Source organism: Aspergillus bombycis (genome assembly GCF_001792695.1).
Source record: "Aspergillus bombycis strain NRRL26010 chromosome Unknown contig00103, whole genome shotgun sequence".
Taxonomy (NCBI): domain Eukaryota; kingdom Fungi; phylum Ascomycota; class Eurotiomycetes; order Eurotiales; family Aspergillaceae; genus Aspergillus; species Aspergillus bombycis.
This window is the reverse complement of record NW_019170105.1, coordinates 60513-81069: the sequence shown is the minus strand read 5'-3', so window position 1 is coordinate 81069 and position 20557 is coordinate 60513. Positions and strand designations below refer to the sequence as shown.

Sequence of the window (20557 nt, the reverse complement as noted above, 5' to 3'; positions counted from 1 at the left end):
GGACTCCTAACTACTACATAAACGAATCGCCGGTTCCTTGAACCAATCGGGAAACCCCTGAATGCTTCCAAGTTCGAGGCGTCGAACCTATTCACGATACCGGCCAGCCAAGCAAATCACATTATAATAAGGAGTAATATAAGATACAATAAGCTTTGGTACTGGTCCTATGGAGAATAATGGATAACAAAAAATATTCAAAGACTGTCAAAACGCTTCCTATTTATACCTATGTACAATCGCTTGCTAATATTCAATCCTTAACCTTCACATCACATCATGCAATTGAGTACGCCCGGCTGTCGGGTTTTACTTTGTTCTGAGGTTCCCACGCCCAGGGAAGCGCCGCAGCTTCTGAGTTTGACTCCTTGTCATTCGCCGGGAAGGCTCGTCGTCAAGGCTGAGACCGCCGATGCCAGGTCCAAGTTCGGATCGTTTTGGTGAAAAGAAGGCGTCACTGCCGCTTCGTCCATAGCGAATATTCCGAATTGTAGCATTAGTGGCCGTAGTAGCTGTCGTCACTGTAGTTTCGGTGTCGGAGTCACGATCCAGCGGGTCCGACACATCGGATTCATCGCCCTTCAAGCTCTTCAAACTGAAACTATAATCCTGATGGCCGCCGTCATATGACGGAAAAGGATGATGGCGCCGAGCTCGGGCGTCTGAGCTGAAAAGCTAGATCCGGTCACAGTCGAGGAGAAAGAAAGAGGCGGCACAGATGGCTGCCTGGTAAACGACTGAAGTTCCTGACCGCTGCTATTCTCGAGCCTAGGAGACGTGGCTGGGGGGGCCGGCAGGTGGTGGCTGGGTTTGGTTCGCTTGCGGCACTTGCCCACCGCTGATGGCCGACGAGAAACGATAGAGAGAGAGTAACCCCAAAGCCTCTTGAACTGTCATGAATATCAAAAGGAGCTTTCCGTATCTGTCGAAATAGTGTCGTTCGTAAGAAACCTGCGGTAGATTTCCCCCAAGATGAACTGCTGCCACGAGCTCTGCAAAATAAACAAGGATTTCCATGCCGTTCCACTGAGCGAGAGGTTGTTTCAGGGCTTCCAGTAGCGCGAATCCGGCGATAAGGCTCGCACTACCCAAGGAAGCCACTTCAATAAAATCACCGGGTAGAGAAATATGGCCATACTGTGATACGAGCCAGGCAGCGATAGAGGACAGAAGCAATCCCAGTCGGAGATACTGAAAGATAAAATAACTATGCAAGTCGACAGATTGATGGGGACCAGTACTTGTCGTCTGCTGTTGCGATTGCCATGCGCCGTGATCCTCGTCCTCAGGCGATTTGATGGTGAAAGCTTTATCAAACAGACTCTCTAGCCCGGTTGAGGCAGCATGATCACTCATAGGGAAGAACTTCGGAGGAGCAAATGTAGTGTCCAAGGGGCCATTGTTCCGCGCCCAGGGGCTCGAGGATTGGGCTGGAGAACGGTGGAACGGATTGCGCTCAACAACCTGTTCGATGGGTTTCTGGCGCTGAGCAGGCTGGTTACGCAGGTTCCATGACGGAGGTTTAGGAGCGGCGGGTAGAGATCCGTAGAATGGTAAAGGTCCATCGAGAACAGATTTCTGCTCTCTCTGGTGCACACTCACAGTAGGTGTAACACTATGCTGTACAGAAGGCGTCCAATCCATATCGTCTCCTTCCGGGGGAGGGGTAGGAAAAGTTGGCTCCTCGGTAACAGGCCGAGGAGTCGCTAGCTTTTCGAGAGGAAAGCGTGGTGTGCCCTGTTGCAGCCTTTCGCTCGGGCTTGTGAAAAGCTGTTTGCTTTCACTGGTATAAACGGGAGACTCGCCACGTCTACGAGCCGGGGTTGCTGCCGGGGTATTGTCGGTCCAATTTACCAAAGGGCGAGTGTCATACTGCGCAATGCGCCGAGAGAATAGAACAGACTAGACTATCGTGAGTTTGACGCCGCTCAATATCCATAGTTAGCAAGCAAGCGAGACATACCAAAGCAATGAAAATGAACATAAACGTGTGCAAGGTCGGTGGAAGTTGCGATTGTAAACCACTTGACAAAGGGTCTCTAAGCAAAGCCCAAAAGACACATCGCACCACCATGACAATGAGTTGAACTTGGTAGTATTCTCCTAGACCGACGAAGCGGCCAGCCCTCCCTTCAACCTTGAAGCGCAGTTTCGGGTTATACCAGGCAGAAAGTATGCCTGCTACTAGAGACAGGCCAGCATAAGGTGCCAGATCAACGAAACAATAACTTGGCATGCGGCGTGTCTCTAACGTTTGCTGGGCACACGCTACGATGGATGCTGGCGTAAGGAGATCATCCGGGTCCCGTAGTAATTCATCAGTAGCTAAAGCACCCACTAGATTCCAGGAGAGTTGGCCAATAACACTAGCCCAGTAAGTGATGGCGCCAGCATAAAGCAACAAGCTCCTCCAATTCCATTTGCGCGCATGCCTTGCTGCTCTTCCCGCTTTGCTGCGATCCATCATACGTCTCAGGTGGTCTGATTTTGCCTCGTATCCTGCCTGTCGGATGCGGTCCTTCACCCTGGGCTCACATTTGGCACATACTTGCGGATACCGTTCTTCAAGGTTCTTGCGAAACTTTGGGTATTCTTGTTCGTATGCGCCATAGTTTGGATCGTCTGTTGGTGGGAAATATGCGGCGAGAGCACTCGTGAAAAGATGCTGATTTCGGATACATTGCGCGCAGAATAGACCGGATCCTGTAATATCAGTCGACTCGAAAGGGGCACTCGATACATCCGATCCGTATGCATTAGGATTTGTATCTGCTGCTGGGGGGTCCGCGATTTGTCCTTTCTATCATAGTTGCCGAGATGATTAGCACGTCTTTTAGAAACACAAAAAGGAAAAGAAAAGAAAAAGACCTACTTCATCCAGGTAATTTATTGCCTCACAAGCGTTACAGCGCCATTTACGGATAGGACCTTTTCCAGTCTGTGCAGACCGTCTCCCGCAATAGAAGCAAGTTATTCGCTTTGCGAAGAGAGGTGCCATCTCATGTCCGAAATGTTGACATTGATAGCGGGAAGGTTGTTGATGGAGCAACAACCTCCCATCTAAGGATGGGCAGGAGTTAAGACAAAATAATCGCCGAATCGCACGGACCACGTGCCCGATCATCACCCATCGGTCGAGGGACAAACAATTAAATATTTCTACACAAGTGCCGACTTTTGGTTCATTTGATGGCACATGCCGTTACTAGCCTCGTCTTGATTGTTAACTTAAACAATAGAGAGCGCTAACAACAACGCTTATCAATTGGCTGTGCTATACCACTGCTGAAGATCATTCTTACTTATCTGTCAACAAATGTTACTGATGACGCTTACAGCTGCAAACTAACATACGCTGGGGTTCTTTGATCGCATTCCTGGGTCCATTGCTAGCTTTCAACCTCTGAGATGATGTTCCTGACTCAGTCGCCCCTGAGAAGTCTACTTTGGCCTTTCACCATAGGATGTGTGGTTGGTGTATCAGCATTCATTGTAAGCGTCTGGTGTTGACATACATCTAATCATCCCTCTTTATTCGTGACTAATCATCATAACTGTCCTTACAGATCTTCATCTATGCCCTACACACATCACAAAATACTAACATTCCTAAATGGCGCTCAAAACACACTCCCACCCATCTTCTGGTCGTCTTGGGCAGCGGCGGGCACACAGCCGAAATGTTCTCCATGTTACGACGGATAAAGCTCGATCCATCCCAGTACACATATCGCACATACGTTGTGAGCTCGGGGGATAACTTCAGCGCCACGAAGGCGGTAGAGTTCGAGACTCGATATGTCAATACCGTCCAGAAAGCAACTGCGACCGACCGTAGCCCAGCAGAATCTTACACTATTGTGACAGTGCCGCGCGCACGTCGCGTACACCAGTCATTTCTGACGGCACCTTTTTCAACCCTCAGATCTTTCTGGGCATGTCTTCTTGTCTTGCGTGGACAATATGGTGACCAAGAGCGGCCTCCTTCGTCAATGGTTTCGCCGTATCCGGATGTGATTCTTACGAATGGTCCTGCTACGGCGGTTTGCGTTATACTAGCTGCCAGGCTCCTCCGTCTCTATAATTTCATCAGAGGCTTCGTTCCGTTCAAAAAGGCTTTTGGAGGTGAGAATTTGGCGCCGACTGATCACCAACTCCGTACGATTTTTATAGAATCATGGGCCCGTGTGACAACTTTGAGTCTATCGGGTAAGATACTGTTACCTTTTTCTGACCGTTTCCTCGTTCAATGGCCTAGACTAGCAGGGATAGGAGCGTGGAAAGGCATGAGAAAGACGGAATACGTGGGCATGCTTGTGGATTGAATATGGCCCAGGTTATCCCGATGTCAACATTAATATCTCCTTAGTGTATTTACATGTGCAAGTACCACGAAAGCCATCTGTGAATGAAGTTTGAGAAGACCAGTTTGCTCCTGTAGCACTGACACGGAAACAAGAGTCCATTGGCGAGGCGATCGTTTTATTTGTCCTTTCGATATTGTGACGGACTAAATCGGTTCAGGACTCAAACTCGGCCCTAAGAATGTCTAGTCATGAGCAAACGCCCCCCCTCCAATTTGGCCATAGAAAGTTTTCAAAGATCCAGTTTCTACTGAGGGTTAAGGGTATGCCGCAAAAACAAACTTAAACAGCGTTGGCGTCAAAACAGGGCTGGCATTAACAATTATACTGGTAGCTTAACTTCAGTTATACAAGTCAGTTGTACAGTCAGAACCGCACTTTTCCTTCCCATTTGTGTCCTCATTGCAAAGGGTTGTAGAATGGAGTATAGTCCAAGCCGTTCGAGGAAAATGTTCGATCACCAATCATCCGCGCCTTGAGAGCGGCGCGAAGGGCGTCCGCATTCTGTTCGCCCTCGACTTTCATTTGGTTGATGCGGAGAAGTTTACCATCTTGTGTAAATACGTAGACACATTTTCCTAGTCGAGAATCAATGGGATGAGCGCCGTCCACAAAGGGTAGGCCTGGGACCACAGCATATGCTTCGATCCCTTTCATCGGTTCAACTTCCTCCATCTCGGTGAAAATCACCCGTCGGTATTGAAAGGAAGAAGGGTCAGCTGCAGCATCATTGATTACTAAAGCCTTGCTCCATAAAGGCCCCAATACACGAATCCGCCTGCTGATATCTAACCAGGTCCAATTTGTCCAGTCGATGTGGCGGTCATCAGGCTTGATTTTAGCTGCATGTATCAAGGATTCATGTTCTTCTGGCGAATTCCAGCCGGCATCCCGTACTGGAGGAACAAACAGGCCTTTTCGGATACCGTCGACAAGAATCTCAGCCCCTTTAGGAGCAACAAGGTTTAAGAGCTCTGGTACGGTACATGACTCGGACCTTGGGATCTCAAATCCAGGTGGCGGGGTCTGCCGTAGAATGACGCCGTGGTCGAAATGCTTGAGATCTAAGGTCTGCAAAGTGACCCCAGTCCTAGTTCTACCAGCCAAAAGAGTGTGATGGAGCGGAGCGGGACCACGGAAGCTGTTGTTTACCAATTAATCACCTGTGTGACGCCCTCGATCGTTTACTTATACTCACTCGGGAAGCAAAGAAGGGTGAACATTTAGCCCCCCATACTTTGCGCCATGGAGAATCCGTGGAGGCACGAACAAACCGAAGGATACAGCTACTATAAGGTTGATGGGCCCCCCAGGTAGTACAGGTGGCTAACAGAGTCAGTAACATTTCAGGGTCCCGAGGTTGTCTCTATAATACCGTCCATCCTCTGAATGTATCTATCTCATGAACCGGGAGCGAAAGGTCTGCTGCCGCAGCTTTGATGGGGACTATTAAAGGAAACGTAAGTCTAGTTCGTTATCTTTTCAACTTGTGAAAGTAGATACCCTCGCGTATTTTTTTCAGGCCTCTTCCAACTCTTTTACCCGGTCTGCAAACGACATCAATGGAGGATATCCGATCTGGTCGATCCAGATGTTCCTTATGGAGAGCATTCAAGGAAGCTATGCTGAACTCATCGGAGCCGCAAAAGAGTATTCGGAGGGGTTCGTAGGACCTTGTCGCAAATAATCGATGTGCGAAATATCGGCTAGTTCCAGCACGTCTGTATATACAGAGCGCCCCGGGCCCCGCGGAAGAAACATGGCGTGGGAGCTGCCAAAACATAGCTACTCTTGCCGGCTAAGACTAAAGCTCCGGAAAGCTCCCCGAACAGTCGAAAACACTAGCACGTGATGTCACCGCATTCACGTCTCAAGTCGATCAGCATATATACTCCCCCATCTTTGACTACTGCACCAGCGGCCTGTGAGTTACGGTTCACGATATAATGATGCGATGTCAGGGAGCGATCTTGCTTCGGTAGTGCCGGCACAGCTAGCATATCTCACTATATACAACCCCCTCCTTGGACCGACCGACGAAACAATACAGGATCAAGTCGTCTTTTACACTTCTAGATCGGATCGTCTGCAACGGAGCGGAAGTTCTACGACCGAAAATGAGAACAAAGAAACCAATGATGGGTGGAATGTGAGACTGCGCCAGATAGGACTGGCGCAGGGTATGGTGAGCTTCGCCAGGTGGGGACCGCTGCTTCGACACCCAGCAGAACTATGCTAAATAATCGATATAGGAACTTTTCAAAAGGACAGGCAGTCGACTACGTGGAGACAGACAAGTCGCTCATTGTGGTACATGAGCTCGAAAAGAATTGGTGGATCTTAGCTGTAAGCATGGCCTTGAACATGCCATGACATTAGATGCTGAGATCGCTATAGTCAATTGACCTGACGCGGCTTCCAACTCACTCTTCCAATGGACCTTCCTCGCAGCGCGATGCTTCAGAGGCTTCCTCTTCTCGTTACTCTTCACGGGAGATGTGTCCTTCCCATCATCTGATTCAGCAACTACGCCGAGCGCATTCCATTTTCCTTCTTCATCATGACATCACACTTGACGCTTTATACGAACGTGTTGGCAGAGCCACACTCTGCCCCCTCCTAGAAAACTTCTGGTTGCGATTTGCCTGGAACTGGGATATCCTTCTAAGTGGGAACCCCGCTGTGGATGTGTATAATGGCATTAAGCTTTCTGCTGGCGGCGAGCTAGGCATTGGTGTCGGCGAGGAAGAATGGGGAAGCGGGGAGAGGGAGGTGCTTGAGGACTTCGTGATACAGACAGATGGTCTTGTGGATATCGTAGTGTCTCGATTTGGTGACCCGAATACGCCTGATGAGAGTACTACAACCGCGAACAAATCAGCAGATGGCATGCGCAATGATGACGATGAAACGCACTGGCTTGGTTTAGACACATATCCTCGACCGTCAGATGGTGTTATATTCTCAGGTGTAGGGGCTATCTCTAGGTCTTCTGTGGTGCGCATCTCACAGTGGATGGAGTGGATCTACAGATACGGCATTGACGCATATGGGGTAGGTGAAGACCCAACATCACCACGACGCCGAAAACATCGTAGGAGACAACGAGGCCGCTCTGGAAAAGATACAAATTCAGTACTACAAGCCAGAGAAAATCCCCAATCTAGAGACACAGATGACAGTTTCTCTCCAGGTATACCACGCCCACTTGTCATGGGGACGACAAAATCAATGCAGCCTCCACAAGGGTCTGATGGGGTAAGCCTACTCTCAAGCGGCGAAAGCTCCCCTGCAAGAAGTGAGAAAGGCAGTGATTGGGTGGGTACGACCACTGGTGCATTTGTGAAATACCTCACGCTCGGATACGGTTCGTCTTGGAGCATGTCTCGGACTCCCAGCGCACATCCCCGCGTTGAAGCGTTGAAGCGAGAAGATGACTTAGCCAGCTCAAACAAGCAGACAGGCCCACCTACAGATGAGCAGGAAGGCTCTGAAGAAAGCCCTTCTAAACCTGAAGACCCTCCTGTCAAAACTAGAAGCCGTGGTAAGTTTCTCATTGGTTTAAAAAATGAGACAGCGAAGGGAGATAGTCAAATTCTGGAGACTAGTCCAACAAACAAGAAATCGAAGGATAGAATAAGCCAGAGGACTTTACATATGTACTTGGCAAACCCATCAGAAGATAATCCCTCAGGTCGGTATTACACTTCTTCAATCTTCTTGACCTCAATGCTAAAACCGATTGGCCTCTAGGCACAATCCAACAACGAGCAGTAGTCTACATAGTACGTCATTTTTCTCTTCCATCACAGTCTCGAGCATTTACTGACGAGGAAACAGCACAAACCTTTTATCTATACTTTTCTATTCGATCCTCAAGCTCCGTCTCTGGCAGACCCATCTCTCTATCACAGTATCCATCACCAACTACAACCTCTCCAAGGGTCACTCAGCAAGTCAACATCGCCGCAATTGCCGCAGCCAGAATCTCTGTATCTGGTCATTCATTGGATATCAACCAACGATTCTCAGCCGAGAACTTACTATTCTACGATCTTGTCTACGACCCAACCAACCTAACAATCCGCTCTTCAATCCCCAATATCCCTGACCTCGGTTTTTCCCCACTAGAAGCTCCGCGAGATCCCAGCGCAACGCCCTTGTCGCGTGTCGAAAGCCTCAATATCCATCACCGCCTACTGAGCACCTACATAGAAACCCGATCCCGACCGCTCGAACTAGAAAGAACTTGCAAAACAAGTCGTGGCTGGTGGATTGTTTGGGTCCGAATGTCCGACCCATCGTACAAACCCACCAGTGACGATAGTAACACATCTCAACCCGATGACTCTCGCCAGGAGGCTTTCCTAATCCGGAAGGGAAGTGACTATGTCTCGACGTCTTCGCACGCGCGCAACAAGAGCGGGACTCGGTTCTTCAGGGACCTGGGCGGTGCATCTTCGCCGGGACTATCGGATATGGGGCCGGCCAAGTTGGCTGAGGGGTTGGGGCTGGATGCAAGACGATATATTGAAAGTTTACTCAATTTGAACAGATGATTCCCCCGGGGGAGAATAAAAATACACACTTTTGATGACCGTTGCTGTTTTTTTTATTCTCTTGATTTTTTTAAAGAACGTGGAGGTTGTAATATTGAGATTATTACCGAGTTGCTTTCCCCAGAGAAGGAGTATATAAGCACATGTCTTACTACCCCTGAGGCAGCAGTACTAGTACGATACATGGAATAGGGTGGGACCAGCTTCTCACGGCATCAACCCTGTCAACCAAGTCACGAACTAGGGAACTAAATTAAAGATAGATATGTCACTTCGATTCTCCTGTGTCAGTCTAATTCAATACTCCTTTCTCCTATCGGACAGGAGGCAGCTGCCATTTCCATAATTAGGCCTGCTAGACTAATGCGTAGTCTAAGGTGCTAACGGGCCGCCCACATGTTACTATCAATAGTATGATCGTACCAATAGTTGACACCTCTTCCTGTAATGGAACGCGATACCAAGATTTACCGGTACTTCTACTGATAGGTAGTCGATACCAAGTCCCGAGGTTTCGGGGATAACACATGTGTTTGATGCATTTCACGAAATATGTATCAGGGGGAAAGATAGCAGACAGGGTACAATGACATCAGAGCCATGCAGATGCAAATCGCAAAGGAGTAGGATGTGCATTGATTAGTAAATAAATATGTTAGGGGTGATGATGTTTGGTTCCCCATCAAGGCTCTGATTGATCAAGGGAATAATAGCGTCGAGAAACTGGCCAAAACCAAAAGACAAAGTGAATCCTAGCATTCTCTTAACCGAAAGCAACACACAAAGGAATAAAGAAGAACTCTGCTGGGGAAATCCGAAGTGATAGGAACCATCTATCGTATCACAAAATTCGACTTTCTTTATCAACCTCCCGGACATCCTTGACTGATGGGACACGCACGAGACAACGCCATCCTCAATAGCTCATTTCCGATCTGCACTATCCAGTTACTGATGACCCTGTTTTCCTGCCAGCGAAATGGCCATCCTCTGCCATAGTGATCGAGCCGCCTCGTGGGCGTACGGAGAGCTGGAAAAGAGAAGAAAACCCACAAGGTTATGAAGACAACGCCTCCCTAGAAATAAAATAGAAGAAGTCTGCAAAACAAGAAAGTCGACCAACTGCATAGCCAGATAATCCCATAAACCTCGTGTGCCCGTTGATTGAACATTATCCACACTCGCATCCAGGCACAGATCGGAACACGCCAACGGAGGACCCCTTTCTGAGTAAAAGAAAACACCAAATAGTCGAGACCCTTATCCGTTCATATAATCTCCGCATTAAACACAGACCTTTTGTGAAGGAGACAAAACTAGTTTACAGGATGGTGCACCCCTTCTTCTTCTTGTGAGTCTTGGTCAAGAGAGCAGCCCGGGTGGCAGCCTCGAAGACCTCACGAACACCCTCGTTGGTTCGTGCAGAGCATTCGAGGTACTTGTAAGCTCCGATCTTCTTGCGAACTTCCTCACCCTGAAGACAGATTAGAAAGATTCCAGTGTTTTCTGTGTACGGGATACATACCTGTTCGGCGGTGACTGGCTTCTGGGAGGTCTTGGTCAATTCCTCAATGGTCTTGGGGTCATTGCGAAGATCCTTCTTGCATCCGACGAGAATGATAGGGAGGCCCTGGCAAAAGTGAAGCACTTCGGAAATCCACTAGATTCATCGTTAGTTTTGCATACAATTTCCTTCGCAGTTGGAGCCCCTTTTTAGGATCTCTCTGCTTCACAGGATGAAATCAAGAGCAACTCACCTTCTCCTGAACGTTGTCAAGGGAATCAGGCGAGTCAACCGCGAAGCAGATCAAGATGACGTGAGAGTCGGGGTAGGAGAGAGGACGGAGACGGTCATAATCTTCCTGACCAGCCGTATCCCAAAGAGCGAGCTCGACACGCTTGCCATCAACCTCGACATCGGCAACATAGTTCTCGAAGACAGTGGGAACATAAACCTGAAAAGAATAAGGATCAGTTTGACGCGTTCGGGTCGAATAGGGAGATATCACGGGTCGGGTTGGATATCCGGTGAGAACTAACCTCAGGGAAGGTACCCTTGGAGAAGACACTGTGCAAAGCATGTCACAGTCAGCAGTCTCTTCTTATTTGGACACAGAAGTAGTTTGAATGGAGATACACTTACATCAAAAGACAAGTCTTACCGCAGGCACCATCACCGACGATGACAAGCTTGCGACGGATTTCGGCCATCTTGAAGTCAAGAGGATCAGCAAATGATTGAGATTAAAATTATCAAATGGAAAAAATTCCAGATGAGGTGAGTGGCAAACAACAGGGAAAGAAAGGGAAGCTGTTGCGGGAGTTAAGTTGGATGGCGGAGAGGAGGTTAGAAGGCTGAGAAAGGGACAAGTCAGGCGCCCGAGGAAAAGGGTTATCACATACGGTGCAGGTGCAACGGCACTGATTTAATTATAGGGAGAGGGAAGAGAATAAAGTGGTTTAAAGGAGAAAATGGTTTGAGTCGGGGAGAAGAGAAACAAGAAATAAGGAAAGAGATTTGGGATATGGGTTCAGTCAAGGGACAATAGCTGATAATAGTCTCCAGGGGAGCTTAAGATGAAGGATGATTGATGGATGGGTGGTGGAAGACAGTAAAGGGTAACGGGTCTGTATGGGAGCGAAGGCTATCGGCGTTGGCTCTTCTCTCGTTTTGGTTCCCCCGGTTGGCCTTTCAGGTGAGGCTCCCCAAGTTGACTAAGTAATCAAAAACCAGGCTAAAAAGTGCTGAAACGGTTAGCAACAAGCGATATTTTACACAGATAAAAAAGCTATGTGGCTGTGCTGGTTTGTTTCTCTTGCTGCCGCTTTTTCCCTCTTTTTCTCTCTTTTTTTTTAGTTTCCGAACTCTTTCCCTTTTTCACCGGCGAACTTCGTATCCTACCATACTACTGGAGAGGAGAAAAATATTCTTCTCTCTAGAGAAGACACAAGTAAAGTAACAGAAATTTCCTCTGTTCCTCACGGTCCCAAAATCATTCTATTTCCCTCCCTGTTCACATGTTGGTATCTTGGGTGCCTAGTTTTCTGTCGGCTTCCCATCCTCATTGAAGCCACCGTGGCTGATCATACAATTAGTTGTATTCCAGTACCGTATGAAAGCACTAGCACTTCATTCACTTACCGCCTTTGCAGGAAGTACCGAGTACTACGAGTATGTAATTTTTAATTTCAAAAGCCATGTTGAGTGACGAGCTTTTCCAATCCAATGATAATTTTCCATCTTGGGTCCTTCATCCACCCACTTAGTTGACCCCGATCCACCGGAGATCCCAAAACTCCTTGATGGTCGAACCTATGTTATCAGTTCCAATACTGATTGCATTTGATCACTGAGTTTATACAGCCACCGAAAATATACACATATACCTGGTATCCGTACTACATGTTGCAGTCGAGTACTAATTGTGCGGACACGTCAATCCTTCAGTTATAGTCGGAGCCTAGACGCTGGTGGACACCTTGTATGCTCGGATTTATCGGTTATGGCTCCATTCTTAATATTAGCTCTCCTATAGGTATTATTAGGGATATGATTCGCTTGACAAAGGGCGGATACCGAAATTCATAATACATAGGTAGCAATAATAGATAATATCTATAGCACTAAATCCATACCTAAATAGTCCTAAACTGTACTCACGAGAATAAGGACCGAAAGTTATATCCGTAACGTCTCCTTCCATCGATGATAAGCAATCATCTTCTTATCAGGCAAATTTATTGATCAATGGCATCATTCAACCTAAATACCCGGGGTCCTGCGGTACAAAACAGAGCTTACTCCGTACTAGAAGTAGACTGGACCAAAGCGCATTAACATACTGCATATGATCACATCATTATATGGGTCCTTGGGGTGTGACTCTTTCCTTAAAACAAGAGTACAATACGTGGCGGTGCACTCCTACCTGCGCCCGCCCCTTAAAACTACTACTGTGACCAGAATACCATACTCCGTATACTTACTAGTCCCAGCAATTTAATACAAAACTTTATACATCTCACGTGTTCATCATATGAAACTACTCTGGGGTAACCTCCTCTCCTCGACTGGCATTTTGCTTGCAAGTGCAAAGGCTCCTATCAACTATTCTTACAAGCGGTCATACCAGCCACCAGGCCTGCGCTTATTACCGGCTTGCAGGAAGGCATCAGCCACGGTAAAACCCAGAGCAGTGAACGCTTTGCAGCAAGCGCGGATATCTACCTTTTATCTGGTTGTGACTCAGTCGGAAATGCAACTGTGCTTGTTGGTCCACCTTTCTAACTGGCTGTGAGGATTCATTTGGCTGTATATGCCGGCATTGTTACTGTTCAAATCAATGGTGATTTTATAGTGCATTGCAGCATACAGCCTATGCAGTACTCAGCAAGAATTCAGCAAGAATCCCGACAATGTGACTGACGCAATTAATGGTGATCACGCCCCTGTACATGTTGCCTAACTGCATCAAGCATTTGCTCTTTCACCTGTGATATCATGATTGTCACAGTGTTGGCAAGACTATATGGAAAAGCTCCTAGGTGATGTAAATTATTTTTGTCTTGATCATAAAAGAACAGTGCCCTAGGCAAGCCAGGAAAAGATTTGACTAGTCTTATGACTCCTACATGATCGGGACCAGTCAGCCTTGCATGCACAGTAAAGAGTGCATATGCATACTTTCAGCTGAAGTTGGAATCTACACAACAGCCTAGTTGAGGGCGGGAACTACCCTGGAATTCGATACAAGTCCCTATCGAAAGTTTCCAACCCAAAAGGGAAAGAAAACAAGAAGGCCTCGTTCACATACTACAAGGCTATAGAGCAGGCTGTGATACATTTATGCCTGTCTGGATGCGGTCCGGACCCAAGGGATAGTTTGTGGCGCTGGGGTGGACATACTCTCCGGCAGTGAGGCTAGACCATTCTTTTTGGCTCTGCATATCTAAAGCGCCGCTAGGTTTCCTAGATTCGGTCCCTAAAATTCCTGCGCAAAAGTAACTCTAGTCCTTGCGACCATAACATTTACTTCTAGGACCTAGAAGCCACTTGACGTTGCTCAACTGACCTGCCCAGGACACAAATGTAGAGGGAGGCTAGATCTCGGAAAGGTCACATTACCTGATTGTTCGAAATTCGGCTACCTAAGCTACCCTGGAGGCAAGTATTCATGTTTTCGAATTATACGAACTGCACCATTGCATAGGTATTCTATTTCTTTCCCCCTCACATACATCATCCCTGGCAGTAACCCATCCTCCGATATTTCTTGACGTGCTATGTCTTTCACCTTGTGTGAGAGGTATGCATACGGTACTACCATGATGATTCTATGGGGTAACGCATAAAGCCAACAACCGAGCTAAGAGTACAAAATGTAGAAGGTCTTACACCGAGCGTTTACAGCTTATCAATTAAGCTTCATGCTATACATTTTCCATACACTCTTGTGGTTCAACCCAAGTCAACTAAGGTTAAGTAAATGCCTTGTATACGGAGTACAGCCTGGAGTGCTATTACTGGTGCCTATCGAAGTACGCATAGGTATACTTCCATCATCTACTAGTACTAGTACTCGTACTGAGGCACCCTCATTGGACCATCCCATTGGCCTGAGCCACTATTTGGTCACGTGATTGACGGCCGCAATTTTCCCTCCCGGAGCATCATCCGGTCCCTGGAGATTCCGCGGGAACGTCGCTCAGCCATTGCTGGTAACGCACCATTCAATATGCAGAAGGTCATCCGGAGGACGGCTTTGGCAAGAAACCAGGCCCAGCGAAAGGCAGTTCGAGCCGCTAAAGATGCTGAGCGTGAAGAATTCAAAGACCACCTGAGACAGCGATTCGCTTTGAACCGCATAGAGCTCGATAACATCCGCGCTGAGAGGCAACGACGACGAGAAGACTGGCTCCGCGGACCTCTAGCACCTCAGCGTGATGCCGGCTTTGAGGGCCAATCATTCGGTGCCCTGAGCCCCCAGGCAATGAATCCACCACCTATCCCCAAGCACCTACGGAGGAAATATATCAACATTGCCGTGGGTGATCGAGTGTGTATCATGAAGGGCCGGGATAAGGGCAAGATCAATGAGGTTGTCCGTGTAGATACAAGCAATGAGACGGTTAACGTGAGGGATCTTAACATGGTATGCTTCTGTGGTTACACGCACTATCCCTATGGTATCTTCGCTTTTGACTGACTCTTGACATTCCACAGAATGATGTGCATCTCCCCAGTTGGATCAACTCACAATACGGAAACAAGGGCACTGTCAATGCGATGGCCTTGCCGATTCCCATCGATGATGTCCGCCTTGTCGTTGCCCTTGACGATCCAGCTACTGGACAAACACGAGACGTCTTGGTTGAACATGTTCACGGCGGAGAGCCAATCCTTGAACGGGAACATGGCACAGAAACCCCCAGACATACCAGATACATTTCCGGCGAAAACATCGAAATCCCATGGCCTCGCCGTGAACCTCCGGTTTTGAATGACGAAGAGTGGGATACGCTACGCATGGAAGTTGAAACGCCGACTTGGACACCATCGCTGCATTATGCGCCCTTTCCTCCCAGTGTTCTGGATGAGCTCCGGAATAAGTTCTCGAAATACCGTACACGGCACGATCCGGAATGGGTTGAGGCGAAGAAGATGGAAGATTACAGAAAGGAGTACCTTCAAAGCAGGTCTTTGTTGACACCCAAAGGTGAGCTGATAGCTATGATACGGGCCAAGAAGGAGGAACGTCTGAATGCGAGAAGGGATGCTGATGGCAATATGCTCATGGACGACCAAACGGCCGGATTCATTGAGAATTTCTTGAAAGAGAAAGTGGCGAACAAAGCGTAATCAGTTTAGGTGTGATTCATCGGTTTTCGATGGGACGTGTGCCCAGAGGAATAATTTCTTTTCTCTCTCTTACTTGTTTGGATGTTGGATGTATACAAATGTACCACTGTAGCATAGAATATGATTGTATAAGATTACCGGGTTTAGGTGTGTACTTAAATTCCAGGCCTCTGGATGAATTCACGAGGTAGGGAAGCAACATGGTTAGATTGGGATGTCTCTGAAAAACCAATCGGACTAATGACTGGTCGCTATTAAGCCTTCGATTGCGTTTGGGTTATATTTGGTCGACGGCCGCAGGGGAGTGGTTCGCAGTCTCTCTTATCCATCATCTCTCCGCGCCCGAAGTTTCCATCCCCCATCTCTCCCTTCAACCTTCGCGCAGCCCCGTTCCTCAAGACATTCTGTTCGGCTTTGTTAACCTGGGGCTGCTCTTTCCCAACTATGGCATTCGCCGCAATAAATTCATCGGCTACGAAAAAGATTCCGGCCATTGAAGATGGCTTCGCCGCCGAACCTTCTTTGAAGAAACGAGTCTACGATGCGATCGGTGCGTAGCCCAACACCTGACACGGGTCCTGGAGTGAAAGAGAATTGACTGGTGTCCGTTACGGCTTTACAGGGACTACCCCGCAATATATACCTCTCTTCGAGGACATTGCCAAATATACCTCCAACCTGCTGGTCAGGAATGCGAGCACCCCCGTTCAGCCTGTAGCGACGCCTACAGACGGTCCTACGGCGAAGAAACGAAAGCTACAGAATGGAGATGCTGCAGGGCAGGCGCAATCGCCAGGTGATTTGAAAGCCAACGCGCCCTTACAATTCTATATGCAGGATGTTTCCTTCGCTGTTCCGCAACGGAAAAAGCTTACACTCGAAATTACGGCCGGGCGCGGTTTTCTTCGCGCAAGGAATCAGACCTCGAAGGCAGTGGAGTTTGGCATCCACGTGGACAGAATACGTAAGTCTGGTGGCCAGTCTATATGAAATTGACGCTAACTGTGTTGTTGGTCGAAAAAGAGCATGTCCTTTGCCTTCCTGTCCCGGAAAAGAACCAGAAGCAGTTCAATTTCTGCATTATTCCCCAATATAGCGATGGTATAAACCCACCACCGGAGGGCGAAACTGCCCCCGAGGCGATGGTGTGGACGGTCAACGACGGTCCTCCCAAGGCTGCATTCTCGGGGAATGGACAACAGATTGGAACCAACGATGGAGAAACAGCTGAGAATATTGTTAGGCAAATGCTGAATGAGAACGTACTACATACAAAGGTGGTGCGCCCAGATGAGAGGGAATTTGTCAGTGCCATGCCTGAGGCGCATCGGAAGGGAGAGAAAGCCTACCATGTCAAGGCCTTCCGTGGCAGTAAGGAAGGTACGGTTACCACAAGCGGATTCCGATATGGGTTTGTCTTCAGCTAACCTATTGCCTACTATAGGATATCTCTTCTTTTTGTCCACAGGCGTATTGTTTGGATTCAAGAAACCCCTAGTCTTTTTTGCTTTCGAGAACATCGACTCAATCTCATACACCTCTGTTCTCCAGCGAACTTTCAACCTGAACATTGTGGCTCGGCCTACTTCGAGTGATGAAACGCAGGAGCTGGAGTTTTCTATGATCGATCAGGCAGACTTTGCCGGTATCGATGCTTACATCAAGAAACACAGTCTACAAGATGCTAGTCTGGCAGAAGCCCGACGTGCGAAGAGATATAATATTAACGGAGCGAAGACTGGGGAGGAAGGCGCAATGGATACGGACGGCCCCGTCGAGGAAGAAAGCGAGTTGCAGAAGGCGCAACGCGAGCTGGATGACGAGGAAGATGAAGATGAAGAGGACTATGATCCCGGCAGCGATGACAGTAATGATGGCAGTGGCTCCAGCAGCGAGGAAGACTCCGATGAGGATGAAGAAGATGAAGAGGAAGGGCGAGACCTTCTCGCAGATGAGCTTGGAAGCGAGGCGGGGGATGTTCCTGCTGAACAGCTGTGACGGAACACTTGTCATACTTAAAGAACTGTACGAAATACTGGATGTTTCATGGTTGCGATGCGATATTCATTTCGGTGCATTGATGCCCTCAAATCAGATCAGTCAGGCGTAGGTTGTTGATGTTTCATCGTAACCACTTTTCATCTCTCACGCGCCATGCGGCATGTATCAATATGACACTCTACAAATGGACCAGGCATTCAGCAGTGCCCCTGCAGAATCCATGCACATACACCATGATCAGGTGTGAGGTCTCAGCCCAATCACTCCATTCCACGTAGAACCGTTTCAAGGCTGCATGGTGTGGGTTTCAACCACCGGAAAACGTACCACTGCCCTACAAGTACATGCGAAGACTGTTCGGTGGGTCACCTACGTGTCAGGTGGAGTTTTTCAATGTTTTTGGTGGCGTTCAACTGTGTACGCCGCTTGTTGCTATGCATATCACAGGGGGTGTACTTAGTTGATACTATGATATGCCTACACACAAGAAAATCAACAGCACCATTCGCTACGCACTGACGGTGCCTCCCAAAGACCCCGCGCCTTCTAGTGACTAGGATATGCATCCTTCGCCGGTAGGACGTAAATTATATTCCTGGCGCTCTGTGTTGCTTCCTATAAGGTTTTATTGGACACTTATTCTGGTGGAGATCCCTTGTATCGTGAAATTGTGGATGAAGCATAGCCTCCTTGTGGCTTGGAAGCGGTCTTTGCATTGGGATATATATTTGGAGAACGTATCATGATCTACTTACAGAATATGACTATCGGCTCCGCTGAAAACCCATACAGTTATTAACATCAATCCGATAATAGAGATGCTATGTACGGAGTATTTCTCAAGCTTCATAGATCAGAATGAGCCCCTATGGTCCAGTGGGATGGAACTATCAACCCGTGGAGTCACAAATGCAAAACCATTGGCGGGTGTTCCATGGTGGAGTATCTCTAGGGGTTCAGTTGGCACAAATTGAAAGTTAAGGGAGATCGCCCAAGATTACTTTGATGTAGAAGTCCAGAGAGGATTGTCCACGAACAGGACGATTTGCAATACCGATGCTTCCAACGATCGGCGTGGCTTTTGTAACCACGGGCCATCAATCGGGGTTGATAAATAGGCCGGGTTAAAGGGGAGTGATCCAAAACCAGCCTGACCGTGGTTCCTGGTGGCGTGATTTTGCCCTGGTTATAGAACACTACCAACAGTAGTAGTATCTGGGTCCCTTCTGAAAGGGGGGGGATATATGTCTTACACGGTCTACGAGTAGCACCTGGAGATGAAGACTAGGTATGAACTTTTTTTGTTCAAGAGTTCAACGATACGCCGAGGTTCGACATGTTTGCTCGCTGTGCTTTTCTCTTTTCTTTTCCAATTTTTTTTCCCTTTCTCTACTCCCTTCTCCTCGACCAAAAAAAAAGTGGCGCCTTCTGATTAAGGAGTGGCATTGGTCCCATTTTCCCAAATTCGGAAATCTAAGCTACCCGGCGAGAGGGCGCGTGCTCCAAGCGATGTGCTCCCCTGAATGGTGGGTTAGTAGTAGTATCGAACGGCGCGTTCGATCGAGTTAATATGTTCTCGACAGAAGAAGCGAACAAAGCCACTATTGAGTATTCCTCGGAATATGTAGTACTATAGACGATGGAAACGGTAGAAGAAACTGATCCTTAAAATCCCGCAGGGTATAGATTGGTCAGGGGCATCACCAGCAAAGCGATGAACTAGTCGTCGTTTAGTCCGCGTCTGCCGGCGACTGCTTTGAGTAGGAGCTGGTTGACAGCTAGCATTTTGATCTCCGTACCTGGCTTTAACACATGTATGTTGTCCTGCAGCTATAGACTTTGAGGTTAAGGCGAGGGACAATCCGCTCCCGTTGGATGTATGCACCTGGATTGCTCGCTTATCATGTAGGTTTATATCGATTCATGGCAGGGGTTGTCCTCCGTGGTACAGTACAGTACGGAGGGGTCCTACTACTAGTACCTTACTACTAGTAGTAGGGGCCGAACAACTGGAGGGATGGGAAATGAAAAGCCAATCAATGCACCCCCCTCCTGACTCTGAAGGTTCGAGGTAAGGTAAGGTATGTATGGGATCACGGTAACATACGGGAAATATTACCTTGCACATGGCCGAGGATCAGTGATAAGTAGCCAGGCTACATACTAGTACAGAGGTTGACAGTGTATTTCGGAAATGAAAAAAAAAGAAGAGTAACCATAGTAACAGTTGGAACCTGCGCATATCCACATGGGTCTCCTTACACAATGAGTGTCTCTCAATTGAAATTTCCTATTGACCTGGGTTCCCCAGATTCATGTAACATTCCCACCCCAGGTTGAATGGACGTCTTGATCCTTGGGTATCTACGGGGGAGCACGCGACGAACAATAACTGTAACGATTGTTCCTGAATCGTATACTCCGTACATACATCCATTTCCACGTATTCGAGCTAATCCCTCCCCGTTTGGAATCTTAGCTTGCCAGTCTGGCCAGAACGACCGCCGAAATCCACTTACTATCTCCCTAGGAAGTTAGTGTCCGGGCTTCAACCGTTCGTCGCCCAACAGGCCGAGCGCTAAGGGAGCCACTAAGCCAGTCCAGTGACTCCAGTCCCTGTACTAGGGCGAGTCGAGGTTCCATACGGAATTCCCTGTTTTCCTTGCTCTTCCGGGCAATGTCTTGATTTCGAAGTCCTTTGGATACTGATGACGTTTTTCCTGGTCCATTGGGAATTGTATTCCCTGTACTTAGTAGATGTACGGTATTTATGC

At 48.0% G+C, this 20557-nt stretch overlaps 7 protein-coding genes across 7 annotated transcripts; 4 read left to right on the top strand and 3 right to left on the bottom strand.

Annotated features, from left to right (window-relative positions):
* Positions 1-309: 309 nt before the first annotated feature.
* ABOM_009255 (uncharacterized protein) lies at positions 310-2998 on the bottom strand (the record flags this gene model as incomplete). The annotated part of the gene is made up of 4 exons (XM_022536383.1): positions 310-675; positions 778-1902; positions 1964-2800; positions 2873-2998. The coding sequence occupies 4 exons, from the start codon at positions 2996-2998 to the stop codon at positions 310-312; spliced, it is 2454 nt and encodes an 817-aa protein (XP_022385489.1).
* A 682-nt stretch (positions 2999-3680) lies between these two features.
* On the top strand, positions 3681-4325 carry ABOM_009254 (glycosyltransferase family protein; the record flags this gene model as incomplete). The annotated part of the gene is made up of 1 exon (XM_022536382.1): positions 3681-4325. One exon carries the CDS (start codon positions 3681-3683, stop codon positions 4323-4325), a length of 645 nt encoding a protein of 214 aa, XP_022385490.1.
* Positions 4326-4763: 438 nt separating this feature from the next.
* ABOM_009253 (methionyl-tRNA formyltransferase) lies at positions 4764-6147 on the bottom strand (the record flags this gene model as incomplete). The annotated part of the gene is made up of 4 exons (XM_022536381.1): positions 4764-5505; positions 5563-5690; positions 5740-5810; positions 5868-6147. The coding sequence occupies 4 exons, from the start codon at positions 6145-6147 to the stop codon at positions 4764-4766; spliced, it is 1221 nt and encodes a 406-aa protein (XP_022385494.1).
* A 171-nt stretch (positions 6148-6318) lies between these two features.
* Positions 6319-8923, top strand: ABOM_009252 (uncharacterized protein; the record flags this gene model as incomplete). Its single annotated transcript, XM_022536380.1, has 4 exons — positions 6319-6563; positions 6617-6710; positions 6762-7908; positions 8205-8923. 4 exons carry the CDS (start codon positions 6319-6321, stop codon positions 8921-8923), a joined length of 2205 nt encoding a protein of 734 aa, XP_022385495.1.
* A 1321-nt stretch (positions 8924-10244) lies between these two features.
* Positions 10245-11134, bottom strand: rho1 (Rho family GTPase RHO1; the record flags this gene model as incomplete). Its single annotated transcript, XM_022536379.1, has 5 exons — positions 10245-10397; positions 10449-10583; positions 10681-10878; positions 10964-10991; positions 11067-11134. 5 exons carry the CDS (start codon positions 11132-11134, stop codon positions 10245-10247), a joined length of 582 nt encoding a protein of 193 aa, XP_022385492.1.
* A 3524-nt stretch (positions 11135-14658) lies between these two features.
* On the top strand, positions 14659-15782 carry ABOM_009250 (mitochondrial 54S ribosomal protein uL24m; the record flags this gene model as incomplete). The annotated part of the gene is made up of 2 exons (XM_022536378.1): positions 14659-15075; positions 15147-15782. 2 exons carry the CDS (start codon positions 14659-14661, stop codon positions 15780-15782), a joined length of 1053 nt encoding a protein of 350 aa, XP_022385493.1.
* Positions 15783-16226: 444 nt separating this feature from the next.
* On the top strand, positions 16227-17780 carry rtt106 (putative negative regulator of DNA transposition (Rtt106); the record flags this gene model as incomplete). The annotated part of the gene is made up of 4 exons (XM_022536377.1): positions 16227-16332; positions 16405-16746; positions 16806-17162; positions 17227-17780. The coding sequence occupies 4 exons, from the start codon at positions 16227-16229 to the stop codon at positions 17778-17780; spliced, it is 1359 nt and encodes a 452-aa protein (XP_022385517.1).
* Between the last annotated feature and the right edge of the window lie 2777 nt (positions 17781-20557).